Source organism: Puntigrus tetrazona, chromosome 9, assembly GCF_018831695.1.
Source record: "Puntigrus tetrazona isolate hp1 chromosome 9, ASM1883169v1, whole genome shotgun sequence".
NCBI classification, from domain to species: Eukaryota; Metazoa; Chordata; class Actinopteri; order Cypriniformes; family Cyprinidae; genus Puntigrus; species Puntigrus tetrazona.
In genome coordinates this window covers 24,506,962-24,521,705 of record NC_056707.1, presented here as the reverse complement: position 1 = coordinate 24,521,705, position 14,744 = coordinate 24,506,962, and the positions used below count along the sequence as shown (strand labels likewise).

General features: G+C 34.0%; 1 protein-coding gene across 2 annotated transcripts in view; it reads right to left on the bottom strand.

Moving 5' to 3' along the window:
• Positions 1-389: 389 nt before the first annotated feature.
• Positions 390-14,744, bottom strand: part of cers6 (ceramide synthase 6) — a 36,762-nt gene continuing 22,407 nt past the window's right edge. The window contains exons 6-11 of one of the 2 annotated variants that reach the window (XM_043249570.1): positions 14,020-14,112; positions 9,184-9,312; positions 7,997-8,103; positions 5,541-5,697; positions 4,531-4,554; positions 390-4,128 (exon numbers count right to left, since the gene is read on the bottom strand). In XM_043249570.1, the coding sequence (XP_043105505.1) occupies positions 3,979-4,128; positions 4,531-4,554; positions 5,541-5,697; positions 7,997-8,103; positions 9,184-9,312; positions 14,020-14,112 (660 nt within the window). In that variant the 3' untranslated portion in view covers positions 390-3,978. The remainder of the gene's footprint in view (positions 4,129-4,530; positions 4,555-5,540; positions 5,698-7,996; positions 8,104-9,183; positions 9,313-14,019; positions 14,113-14,744) is intronic. The other variant, XM_043249571.1, reaches the window with a different exon arrangement.

Sequence of the window (14,744 nt, the reverse complement as noted above, 5' to 3'; positions counted from 1 at the left end):
TATTCCGGTTACGTGTATTGTGCTTGTTATAGCACTGTTGGTCACTCATTGGTCCAAATGTTTTATTTTACATTTAGTCTCCGCCCACTCACCCTCCTGCACCAATCAGAACGCTTATACCCACATAGCGGCTGTTTGAAACCCAGTGGATTATAGGTTACATTTTAAGGTTTGACTCCTAAAATCTCCCAAAATATATCATCTTTACTGATGCAATTCTTGCAGTATAGTTACTTCCAAGATTTCATAATTATCACGGATATCTTTACAGGTGCTTCATTCCCACGATACATAAAATGGCTTCAAAATACCATAAAATAACAAGTGTCCCTCGCATCCCAGTTAGATAAATAAAGAGATATATTCAGCAACAAAAGCAGCCAGAAGGGTTTTGGTCTGTCGTGTTTATTTAAAATACATGGCAACATAATTCATTAGTACCGCTGATAATCAGTTTTCCAGCAAAGGCAGAAAATACAGTCGTCTTTTTTTTCTTTTCTTTTTTTAATCTTCGCCTTTTGACATCAAATGTAAACCACATAACACAGCAACCTGTCTGCAGTGCAAATAAGACGACGGCTAATTAGCTGTAGCGCTTCTCCAGCTCGAAACAGACAGCAGCAGCAACCTTCCCAACACCGAAAGAAACGGCATCAAAACACTCGAATCAAAAGTAAAAAAAAAAAAAAAAAAAAAGCTCGGCTGAATGATGATCAAATGCGTGAGGAAAACCGGAAGAATCTTTTATTCTGAACTCAAAAAAGCTAATTAAAAAAAAACACAACATAACAATAACAAATGACCAGTGTTTGGTGCCACTTACTCATCAAAGTGCAAGTATGTTCATTCAAACAGTGATAGTTTGATATATTCCGTAATCTCATATGTACCTTTATTATGAAGTGCGGGCACAATAATAAAAGCGATCCTATTTTGAAATACGACTGTGATTCATTGAGAAATGATTATCAAATATAACCACTTGATGATAAATTTCACCGTTTATTTCAGGTGAAATCGCTTTGAAATACTTTCCTGGAAAAAAAACAACACTTTCTGTTAAAACACGTTCCTTAAAAGAAGCAGATTTTGTTTCAGCGCCGAAACGCCGACACAGGTACACTATCATTCCGAAGACTTTTATTTTGAAAGAAGTGAGTACTTTTATTCGGCAAGAACGCATTCGACTGCAGATTCGAAATATTTCTGTTTCAAATAAACGTGGTCTTAAAATCTTCCGTTCGACGAAGAGTCCCGAAAAGGCATCGCTAACGCGTTTCCACAAAAACATGAACCGTTTTCGACGCTGATAATAAGAAATGTTTCTTGAGCAGCGAATCAGCGTATTAGAACGACGACTGCGGTAACGACGCTGAAAATCCACAGGAATAAAATACATTTTTATATTTAACCGAATAGACAAGTTATTTTTGATCGAATGAATGCAGCCTCGTTGACCAGAAGACACCTTTTCGTCTTTTGAATGATAGTGTGCTTGTGAAAATATGTTTGGAATGCCACCGATTTGTCACGAATGAATAAATTGACCGGCTGCCATTTTAAAACACCGTCACCCCATTTCCACGAAAACGATGCTGTTGCTCGTGTCGGAGCTGATGCTCGGCTGGAGAACGGGAGAAGCTCTCGGTTTAAGTCATGGAAGTGATTGTTACAGCATACCCTTTCTGCAAAAAAATAAAAATTACAGCGCATCGCTATGCTTAAATGTGGTGTCGGAAGTTGCCATGCAGTCACAAAAATAAAACCAGCGTGCTCACAAGATAAGAGTCGTCCGGTTTTGTCTGGGATAATCAAAAGTAGATGTTTGGATGTGATTTAAGCAGATTTAAGGCCACGAGCATTACATGCAAACGCGAATGCAGATCAGATCAGTGTTTTTACCTCCGTTCTGAACAGTTCCTACGACTGTTGTGAAATGCCTTTAATTTCTTGGTCATACAAACGTTACCAGTCCGTTTTGTAACGTTGCAAACATTGTGGGAAGATTACAGATCTGAACATCCAAATACGAATATTGAATAATCGGTATTTCAGGGGAGAAAAAAAAATCACGCATAGTATATCATCATGCTATTTTTGCTAATATTATTAAGGATCAAACAGCAAACACTGTATTACGGTTACTGGAAGAACGTTTCATCATAACGTTTGACTGAAGTTATGAGAAGTTACTGCTATCTGTACTAGTACTGTAAACTGTCAGTAGCTAACTAGTTTAAAAGGTTCAACTAACTTACAAGAGTCTGTAAAAAAAAAAATGCATTTTTTTTTGTAATGCGCAAAATCAAGTATTTAACTTTCAGGTAACACTACACATACATTCACATTAGTTAATGTATTATTTAACGTGAATGAACAATGAACACTACATTTATTATACTCTTTATTAATGTTTGTTAATGTTAAGTTATAAAAAATACAGTCGTTCATTGTTAGTTCGTCGTAGTTCACGGTGTATTGTCGACAAATACAACTTGTGGTTTTTAATAATGCATTGGTAAATGCTGAAATTAACAATTAAGATTAATAGTTGCATTTCTCATTATTAGTTCACGTCAACTAACGAAGCTTGTTGCAAAGCGTTAACGGCGTTCACGTACAGTACTTGCATAAGGTTATATTTGGATAGACCTTTGTGGATGCTTGTGTAATTATTTTGTAAAGTAACATTCCCATAATGTTTAAAACGTATTAAATGAAATGTTCTGGTAACATTTGCAAAACGAAGAAAAAAAAAATATATATATATATATATATATACATTTTGAACACCCAGGGACTGTTTTTATAACTTAAGTTTAGTTTAGTTCACCCCAAAATTAAAATTCTGTTATTGTTGAACATTCGTTCATCTTTGGAAAACAAATGATAATATTTTTTATTAAATACGAGAGCGATTTGACTCTCCATAGACCTCAACACAACTCAAATGACCCCAGGCCCAGAAACGCAATCCCAGCAAATGCACTGGTAAAACGGCTCAACCTCGGTTTTGTTAAGCTACGAGAATCCTTTTTTTGCGCGAAGAAAACAAAAATATCGTTGACTTAAGCGTTACGTTTTCCGCCATTTTCAGAAACGACCACAACACATACGCACACTTTTCCTTAAGAGTAACGATGTTATATTTGTTTTCTTTTTTGCTACGTTTCTGGACCCGGATCATTTCAGCCGTGTTGCTGTCTATGGAGAGTTTAGATTAGTCTCAATTTGTCTTCCGAAGATGAACAAAGGTCTTAACGGTGTAAAACGACATTAGAGAGAGCCATTAATGACCGATTTTTCAATTTGGGGTGAACTAGCCCTTTAATGGAATTGTTAGCAAAATGTTCATAGAACATATTTTTTATATTTTCTGATAAATACGTTCAACTAAAGGTGGACAGCTGAAATGCCAATGACTTTGCATATGCTTGTTGAACCTTGCGACCGTAGGTGGCTAACAATGCTTTTAGGAAACGAGGGTGCAAATGGTTCTAGACCGGGCACCAGCTCCAGAACCAACATTTCGTCGCGGAAAAGGGGAATGTATGTTTAAAACAATAATAAAAAAAACCCAAACAGAAATGCAAATTTATTTAAAAAAACGAATAAATAAACAAAAAGACACTAATCCAAAAAAACTACAGTTCCCATGATGCCGCGGCAGCATGCTCACGTGATTATGAAAGAAAGAAGGCGCGCTTTCGTTCGCGCGCCTCGAAAGAAAAGAGCGAGCCGCGCTGAATCCGAAAGGTGCTTCGATAACGAACGGCGCAGGATAAGCAACCACAAAAACTAAAGCCGGTGAACGGAACGCAAAACACCTGGGGAGGGGGGGGGGGATGGCGGAAAGCGACCAACCCAAACAGAACCGCATTCACATTATTGAGAAGTTCCAGTACGGGACCGGTAATGTTCATACATGATTTGACACAACGGAGAGAGTGATGCAGCCGGGGCCCAGTGAAACGTCTTTTAGTGTTCGTCTGGGCACGGGGACGAGGACAGGTAGCCGTTGGTGCCGTGAGCGCCGTTGGTCCCGTTAGTGTGGTGTTTCTGAGAGGGAGGAAGAACCTCGTCTTCATCGGAGCTGGACTCAATGTCACTGCGGTCATCCTTTGACACCTAGGAAGGGTACAGAGATGATTAGGATGACTGTATTTATTACATCTAACGCTGTGTTTTTACAATTAGATGTGATTGTTTGTTTCTAATCACCTTATTTTAACTGTTTTTTTAGGTCAATAATAGAAATGTTTTTGCTCACCATTGATTTGATTTAAAAAAGAGGTCAAAACGGCAGTATAGTAAAATATGATAACAATAAAAAAAATTGGAATATGTTTTAAAAAAATCTTTGGTGTGTGTTGAAGTGTATTTAAAAAGCATTTGTCTGAAATATGAATTTTTGTAACATTTCGAATGTCTTCACTGTCACTTTTGATCAATGTGTCCTAAAACTATTACATGAAAAAAAATTAATGACCCAAAAAAAAAAAAAAATCTATTTTTTCAGTAATCACTTACATGTAAAGGATTCCATTTTCCTGCCTTTGATGGCAGCGATGAAGACAAATAAGAGAGAGAGAGCACATGAATTCAGAAATACGGCATAAGCATTAGGTTAAAGCACTAGTTAATGAACCCAGTTTTATAACAACCTGGTTATAAAACTACATATAGTTTTGTATCAACATGTAACATGAAAAAAACATGTAGGCTGGGTCATAATTTTATCAATCGCCAACTCTGACTAAGCTCAGTTTACTAATTTATTCAACATTTCTCATTATCTCATGTTAAAATTCTTTATTGTTGTTTGGCTTGTTTCTACGAAACACCACATGGACGGACTCGTGGAGCCTCATTTATAAAGCATGCATAAGCACAGAACTGATCTTAGAGTTATTTCATGCTGACTTTGAAAGATACACAATCAGCAGAAGTTCGCCGTACACCGCTGTAAAAAGCTTTAACTTTCAAGATGTGTATCTGCCCAAAAAACCCTTTATAATCGAGCTGTCTGAAATAGCCCACACGTAAGATAAAGACAATTGCTGAGCTGTGACTTCGGCTATACTTGCATTCAAAATAAGACGAGCAACATTGGTTATGTAACTTTATATATATTTGTTCTTCCAGAGGATGCGTATATATATATATGTGTGTGTGTATATATGTATATGTATATGTATATATGTGTGTGTATATATATATATGTATATATATATATATATATATATATATACATATATACACATACATATTTATATATATGTGTATATATATATATATATGTGTATATGTGTATATATATATATATATATGTATATATATATATATATATATATATATATATGTGTATATATATATATATATATATATATATATATATATATATATATATATATATATATATATATATATATATATATATATACATATATGACAACACTATATATAAATATACACACACGTATATATATATATTAAGATATATTGAAGCCCCTAGCATTAAAGGTGTATCTCCTTCTCACCTTTCCTCTGGAGATGGCCCTGCAGGCGATGCGCAGTATGAGATAGGACCAGAAGGTGTGCAGGGCCTGCAGCAGGACGAGCAGCACGTTGAAGACCCACCACGACGGGTGCGGCCCCACGATCTCCCAGCTCTCGAACACAGTGGTGTTTAAAATCCTGCAACACACACGTTTCATTACAGCATTAGGACAAGCACAGAGACGGTCAGACTTGTTAGAACACCTAACAGATCTGGAAAAAATGCAGGAGTTTTTTTTGCCTCCAAAACACGTTTCGTTTCATAATGTTCATTAAACATGCTGATGGTTGCTCTGTCCCATGCCTTCTGCAATTCAATATAATATATTGATATTATTTTTAATAAATAAATATGTATATATATATATATATATACTGCCCTCCAAAATGTTGGAAAAGTGGTGTTTTGGACAACATTGGCATGAATTTTTTTAATTTGTGATAATTTTGCACTGATAGGGGACAACACGAACTACTAAATATGTAGTAATATATAGAAAATGTGCATAGAACATTTTCGGTTGATCAAAATATCCACCATCAGCAGCTATTACACCTCTGCATAATCTTATATAATCAGTGTGATAATTATTATTGCTGGTCTTCAATGATAATGTCAATTATTTTTAATTATTTTTAGTGTTTACAAAACTTTTGGAGGGCAGTATACACATACATACATATATATATATATATATATATATATATATATATATATATATATATATATATATATATATAGATAGTGATTAGATTTCATAGCTTCCACTGTAGCAGACGAAAGTAGACTGAATCTACACGCACTATATAACTGAATACAGGGACTGTGACAACAGCTCTGTCAAGTCCATTTCATAATCGTCACTAAATGACAGTAAAGACTCTCTAGGGACCAGAGACTTCAGATGGCGCCGTCACATCCATCATCGGCTCCTCGGATTAGACCGTTTCTCTAATTCCATTAGAGTCGCACAATGAAGTACTCAAAAAGCCACAGCAGACGAGGTGAGTGAATAAAACGTCTTCCCGGCACTAAATGATTAATGAGCAAAACGAGCGGAAAAAGCTGCGGATGACTCATTCTGAAGAACCGAATGAATAATGGATCTGAAAAAGGCGCAGAAGTGAAAGTTCAGGAAGCGAAAGTCGTCACACCTGCTGTTAAGATCAGACTCTGCGTACAGGTGCGGGTTAGGGGCCGAAACCTTGCGTGATCCGATCAAACCATTTCCGATTCAGCAGTCTGACGTGCGAACCCTAATGCATCTGCAGGACCGGGAAATATCGGATATGCGTTCTTTGGATGGTCGCGCTTTTAATTCTTGTGGCTGTAATTAAACTGTGTGTATTTAAATTTTTAATGTTTTACTTTGTTATCCTGCAGAGATTGCAAATGCAAGTGAAATGGAGCTCACATGCATCCTCTGTAAGTTATGTGTTGCATGTAGATAATTAATAACGCTTTTAACAACAATATGTCTCCATTATGGCGTTATTTTATTTGTAGTATTTATTTACTAATGTAGTATTCATAGCGTGGCATTTAATAATTGATTATGAGGGTTTTCTTTAATACTGTTGAATTAATTTTAATTTTTTTCAGTTTATATTTATTTTTAGATTTTATTTATTTATTATCATTATTATTTTATTATATTTATTATTATCATTACTTTTATATTTATATTTTATGTAAATATTTTAATGACTGTAATTTTGTTACTTAAAATAAACTATAATAAATTATAATAAAATAAACATTAACTGAAATCTCAAAAGATTTATTTCAGCTAGCCGCCAAAGCAAATTTCTAATTTGAGGTTTATTATTAATGTACTAAAGAAATCAGAAGATTAAAAATTGCAAATATGATTAAAAATCCCCTTTTACTTATTAAATTTTTTTATTATTTTTACTATTACTGTTTGCCAAATAAATTCCTCCATGTGCATGAAAAAGTAATGTGACTTATTATTATTATTATTAATAATAATAATAATAATAAAAAGAAGACTGAAATAAAGTTATTTCTAGTTTGTTTTAGTTAACAATAACTAACTGTTGTAATTATTTCCTGTAACAACATTGACAGAAACAAATGCGTAACTCAGATATTTTTTGATCCGTAAAACTGTCCAAAAGCTCTAATAAAATCATGTTAAAAATAGAGGTTTTATGAAATCTCGGTGATTAAATGCCTGTTACAGCCGTAAAGAGCACGAGGCCATCTGTTTCTCTCATTCCGAACTCGTCCGCAATCTCCGCACTACTGCTGTAGCCATAGTAACTATTACTTGGCAACGACACCGACTGAAGGTGTCAGAACCTGAAACGAAAATGCCGGGAAAAAAAGATGATAAAACAAGAAGATTCGAGATATGCAGATGAGAAGGAGAGCTTCGGAGGTGCTGAGACGCCGGCGCGTCGTCTGCCTTACCAAACAGGATAGACTCCCAGCCTGGAGCTGATGAACACCAGGGCGAACATGACGAACAGGACGTTGCAGAGTCTCTGGCATTTGGCGTAGTTGGCCATTTTAGCAGCCTGCAAACACAGATTTGCCGCATGATTAATATCAACACGGCAGATATTAATGCATGTAAATAGCGCGTCTTGATTGTACAGTATAGCTCAACAAGTCATCATGTGACAGTCAGCTAAATTCATTTAAATTGTATTTTTATCTAGGGCTGTCTAAAGGGGTGATCACATGCAATATAAAAGTTTTGGTTTACATAACATCTGTGTGTGTGCTTCTGTACATTTATTATCTATATGTGAAGACACATACATACAGCATACATTTTGAGTGAGTATATTCATATAATTTCCATCATATATAAATATATTTAATATATAAACGTAACATGTTTTTCTTAAATATATACATGCGTGTGTGTGTGTGTATTGATGTATAAATAATTGATTATGCACAGAAATATTATGGAAACAAAAACCTATTTTGCATATTTGGATATTTTTTATCAAATTATCAGTCTCAGTAATGTTATATATATATATATATATATATATATATATATATATATATATAATTTATTCAATGTGTGTGTATGTGTTGTGTGTATATATATATATATATATATATATATATATATATATATATACACACACACACACACACATTTATTTCTACATTATTACATCTGCATCATATATCCTTTTTATGTGTTATATTTTATTTGTTAATATTGTATTTTAAATGCACGTATTATGTTTTTATGCATACGTTTAAATAAATATATTTCATGTTTTATTTATTTATTATATTTTTTAATACACTTTAATTTAATTTTGGGGTGAAGTCATGCCTTGTTTTAACACCCTCTCACTCAGAAATGAAAGTATCAATATTATCAGTGAAAGTTCATAAAAATCATACTGACTGAACGCATAACACTTCCCTGGCTTTTATTCGCTGTGGTTTTGTGTGAAAAAACGAAACATGGGGACGAGCAAGCGGTAAACATTAATATTTTTGGGTTTAAAAATAATTACGTAGCCGATAGATCGACCAACTAACTTTCCGACATTAAAACCAGAATCTAAGGAGTTCCTAATGCTGTACTAATGATGCACAGGATTGTGTCTGTAACAGGAAATCACCTCCAGCAGGACGTCGGCAGCATCGTGCAGGCACATGACCAGCGTTCCCACCCGAGCCATGTTGTTCACGTACGAGAAGGTGATCAGAGAGATGGTGGCCACGTGATGCAGGAACATCAGGAGAAAGTCCTGCAGGAAGTCACACGGGATGTGAGCCTTTTATGCACTTTAAACACATCGACAAAAGACATTTTCCTGTCCTTATCATACATTTTATTACATGGATCAAATATGATACCATACCGTATTGGCAACTTTTTTTTTTTTTTAAATCACAATTAAATTAAGACAAGTGTAAATATGTAATCATTGACTCTTAGTCAATTAATTAACAAAAAAAAAAAAAAAAAAAAAAAAATATATATATATATATATATATATATATATATATATATATATATACATATTATAAGAAAAATGTTATTGATGTTTAATGATTTGCCTAATGATTTTTAACTAGTGATTAACTAATGATTTTTAATGATTAATAAACTTGTATCTGTTCTTGAAATTTACTATTTCAAATTTTTGACTGTCATGAAAACTAAGAACTATATAGAAACCTTTTAAAGAACAAATCCCAAAAACATGCAAAAACCCCACAAAAACTAAAACAGAAATGCTGTAACAAAATAAAATCAACCACGATAATATAAAAGAAAAATAATTTTAAATAATAATTGATTTACTAAATAATTTACTAAAATACTACATGATTTTACTAATGTTAATAAATGTTAATATTAAATAAAAACATTGATATTAATTTTTTTTAAAATAAAAACGTAATAAATTGTAATTGTTGCAACCAATTGATTTTAGACTGTTTTATTTATGTTACTTTTTTTGTGTGCTAAACCCTGACTGAGCAAGAAATGACTAACTAGCTCTTTATTTTCTACTTGGCATCCGATTCATGCCATTATTTAAATGACCGAGTTTAATTAATAATGAAAAAAATGTTCACGTGGCTGGGCTTAAGGTCTCTTACAGCCTTTTTCATGATGTTTTTAAAATACAGCACAAGCATATTCAGTCTAAAATGTACTCCAGGGCTAATTCAGGTTTACACCCATATAGATACAGCACGTCGCTAGCAACTACAGGAACCGATCATTAGCGCGCGTTTAACACTGAATCGAATTAAACAGCTTCACTGTCAAGCACTGCTATGAATCACATATATAAAGAGAGAGCCTTCAGTGTCCTCACGCTCTATTCTGACTGAGGAAATCCTGTTGAAGAGCGCTGCTAAGAGGCCAGGTGTTGCATGCTCCCCTGCGGCATCATGGGATGCACTGACTCAGCAAGCAGATTGATGATGATGGTGAAGAAGATGAGGAGGAAGTGCAGTGGGGTGAAAAACAGAACGGAAGCATGGCAAACCAAGAGAAGGGGCAGGAATGAGGCAGAGCGCATCTTCAACGCGTGCATGGAAAAAAACTGAAAGGACAGAGCAAAGAAAAATAAGATTCGCATTTCCTGAAGGAAACAGCGGGGCATGAAAGGCAAAAAAAAGGTGTCGTTTTATTTATTTATTTATTTTAAAACACTGTCAAAGTTAAGTAAAAGTAAAAAAAATCGGTTTTGGTAACACTTTTCAATAAGGTTAGTTAATGCACTGACGCGAACTAACAATAAACGACTGTATTTGTGTTACTTAACATTAACAAAGATTAATAAATAATACAATAAATGCATTGTTCACTGTTTGTCCAGGTTAACAAATGACACCTTATTGTAAAGCGTTACCAATTAAAAAAAAATAGATAGAAATAGAAAAATAACTTTTTATATAAATAAATGAACTTTGTTTATTTTAGTAATGAACAATAATAATGTTGATACATATGTTTTTACAAATATTATTTAATATCAGTTAATGTTTGAAATTTTATTTCAAGGTTAATATGATTTGTATCGTATTAACCTTGATAGATATATTTTTTGTATGAAAGATTTTACTAAATATTTGTTGATTAATAATGTTTTAATTAATACTGTTTTATTGAAATTTGTTCATTGTTTTATTCAAAATAAATATGCACATAATGTAGTTATTTTACTGTTATTTATGATAGCTTATTATTACTGCTTAGCCATTGCATGACATGAATGGATATGTTTTTTTAAGTTTTTTTTTTTTACAACATAAAACAACTACAGTGAACCTAATCAAAATAAAGACAGATGAAGATGCCCGACTCCAGACCCAGACAGCCTCATGAACAGCTCAGTGTCTGTTTACATTCATTCATTTACTTACAGAAAAGGGGGGGTTTACATCCAAATTTAATTGAATGCACATAGAACAAAACATAGAAATACATTTTGTAATATTGTTTTGCGATTATCGTCGAACGGATTCCAGAGACCGTCTCTGCATTTATTAGCAAATTGTTCAATCTCGTACTGTTCTGTACAAACAATACAACCTGTATTGTTAAAAGCGCTACATAAATGAAAGTGTTTGACTGATATAAACCATTACTAAATTATCAAACATTACTAAATGTGTTTGTGCATTTAACTTAATGTCCAACAAATATCAGTTTTGAAGCAGTAGGTAATTCACTGGCTGATTTGCTTAAAATCCACCTTATGATTCAAACATGTTTATGATGCATTCTACCGAACGTGTTTATTGCTATACCCCTGTATATGTATATATACTGTATGTATATGTGTATATATATATATGTATGTATATATATGTATGTATATAAGTGTGTATATATGTGTGTATATATATATATATATATGTATGTATATATATATATATGTATATGTATATATATATATATATATATATATATATATATGTATGTATATATATGTATATATATGTATATATATATATATATATATATATATATATATATATATATATATATATATATATATATATATATATATATATATATGTATGTATATAAATAAATAAATATATATATATATATATATATATATATATATATATATATATATATATGTATGTATATAAATAAATATATATATATATATATATATATATATATATATATATATATATATATATATATATATATATATATATATGTGTGTGCATGTGTACATATGTGTATATATATATATATATATATATATATGTATATATATATGTACACAAATGTTTTCCCAACAACCTCAACCCGACTCTGTTGCCTGGCAAACACTACAAACAGAAAAACATGCCAACAGTGAGCAGAGAAACGACAGCGGATAAGTGCATGAGTTTGGCACTGAGGGGTTGCGAAGAAAAGAAGAGAAAGAAAATCTATAAAGCTACAGACTGCAGGTGCCAGCCGCGACTTCAAGGAGTCTCTGAGAGCAAGCGTCCACCTGTTCAAACACACAGACTGAGCTTCTCCTGCGTTACGCCACAAAACCGACACGCGCCCGAGCCAGCCGCAGGAGAGCATTTTACACCGAGGCCGCGCTGCTGTAATCAACACAGCACAATTACACAGCCCGCGCGGCTCAATGAAGCTTTTGAGAGCGCCGAGGGCAGTCTGGATTTTACTTGTTTACATTTGCATTCATTTACATGACATTTGTTTAAGACCGACGCCGTGGCCCAAACAGGCGCAGCAGGAGAAGTTCACCGCGTCAAGTAATTTGCTTGTCCATAATGAAAGCGGAAATGATGTGTGGTACGGTGCCGTAACAGCCAAACAGAAGATAAATGATAGAGTTGCGAATTACGCGAGGCGGGAGTTTGGACCAATGAGATTTGTCGGTGGGCGGGGCAAACCAGTGCAGCCTGAACGAACGTAGATGCGATTCTGATTTACACGGAAGCTTTAAATTAATCCTGAATGCAAATGCGTGACATTTTTTTCCGAAGCGATGGTACTTAGCTATTGATTTATTTTATTTTCATTATTTCTCGTTTTCATTCATTCACTGTCTGAGATCAGTCTAGTGCCCATCAAGGATGCATTTATTTAATCAAAAGTAAAAAAAAAAAAAAATGAAATAAAGTAATATCATACAATTTAAAATAACCATTATCTTTATATATACGGTGCATATAATATAGAAAAATCTGCATTTATTTTATACTTAGGATAATTACAAATCTTTTGAAACAATATAAAAGTCTTTACTGACACAACTTAATGCATCATTGCTGAATTTCTTAAAAAACTTTTGAATAATGCATTTAACGATTTATTTGACGTGCTTAATATACAGCAGCAGTAAAGCAACATTTTAAACAACATTTCCACTTTCCCAATTACCTGCTCCTGTGTTATCAAAAGACCAAATCTGAAAATAAACGATTTCCAAAAATGTCATTTCCAAAAGTTGAATTTCCAGTTAAATCAGCATAATTCATGAGGCCCCGAACGTTAATTTAAAAACCGCAATTTATGCACGCGACAAAGCATTCATAAAGAAACCCGACCCAATCTCGCATATAAATGAACATCGTGCATACCGATCGTAAATATGCATTTTTCATTACCGCATATGAGTATCACAAGACAATGAATATTAAACACTTTACGCCTCAGCTGAAATTAAGTGGCAGCAGTTATTAGTGCTCGTGATTTCACGTGCTTAGAAGGAAGTTTCCCCCGAAACCAGAAAACCCTTCCGGTCCTGCACGGCAGAGGAAACGAGCGTGATCCCTCTCGCGAGAATCTCAAAGCGCTGCGGCAGACGCGTCTAACCAGACCAAAGCAGCGCTCGCTGCCTTCACAAAGCTATCTTTCAAGCTCAGATGTGCGGTAACTGCTGCCAGCAGCCCAATACTGATGCTCTGAAGATGAAAAGAGTTTCATCCGAGGCTGTAAACTCACGGTTACGTACCTTTCTTCTGATGTCTGTGAATTGCGAGAAGAGCAGCGACAGATAGAAGGACAGCTCCAGTATGTAGTAGTAATGCAAATCCACGGTTAACGGCTATAAAAGTCAGACACAATAGAGTCAGCAACACAAGACCGCACAAAGAGCAGCACTAATGAGCAGCACTAATGAGCATTTTGAGCAGGGTTTGACAGCCGAACTCATCTGACAACTTATAAGGTAAGTTTGCAAAGAAACGAATGCGTCATTAAGGCGATTTTAACTTTAAACTGTCACTTCTGGCTAAAACGCGACTCCGCAATCCATAATAACGCTTTCTCCGCGAAAAATGTCATCTTGCATCAAACTCCATAGAGGTATTTGTTAAGAACAGTTTTTCTGCTGCTCGATCTGTGCATATTTCTCTCCTGATTCAGACGACTTTGACTTTTTCACGGGAGAAAAGTAAAATATTACGGATAAAGAACCTGTAATTTAACCAGAAGCTTTGAAGATAATTTGTCATTTTTTAAAATTGGTTTTAAACATGCAGCTTTTCTGGAGTGGTGTGGATTATTGTGAGGTTTTTTCAACTTTTCATCCTGACGGCACCCATTCACTGCAGAGTGATGTAATGCTGCATTTCTCAGAATCTGACGGAGAAACAAACCCATTTACTTCTCGGGTGGTCCGAGGTCGAGTAGTTTTTTAATTTTAATATTTCAATTTTAACGAAACCTTTGCATGTT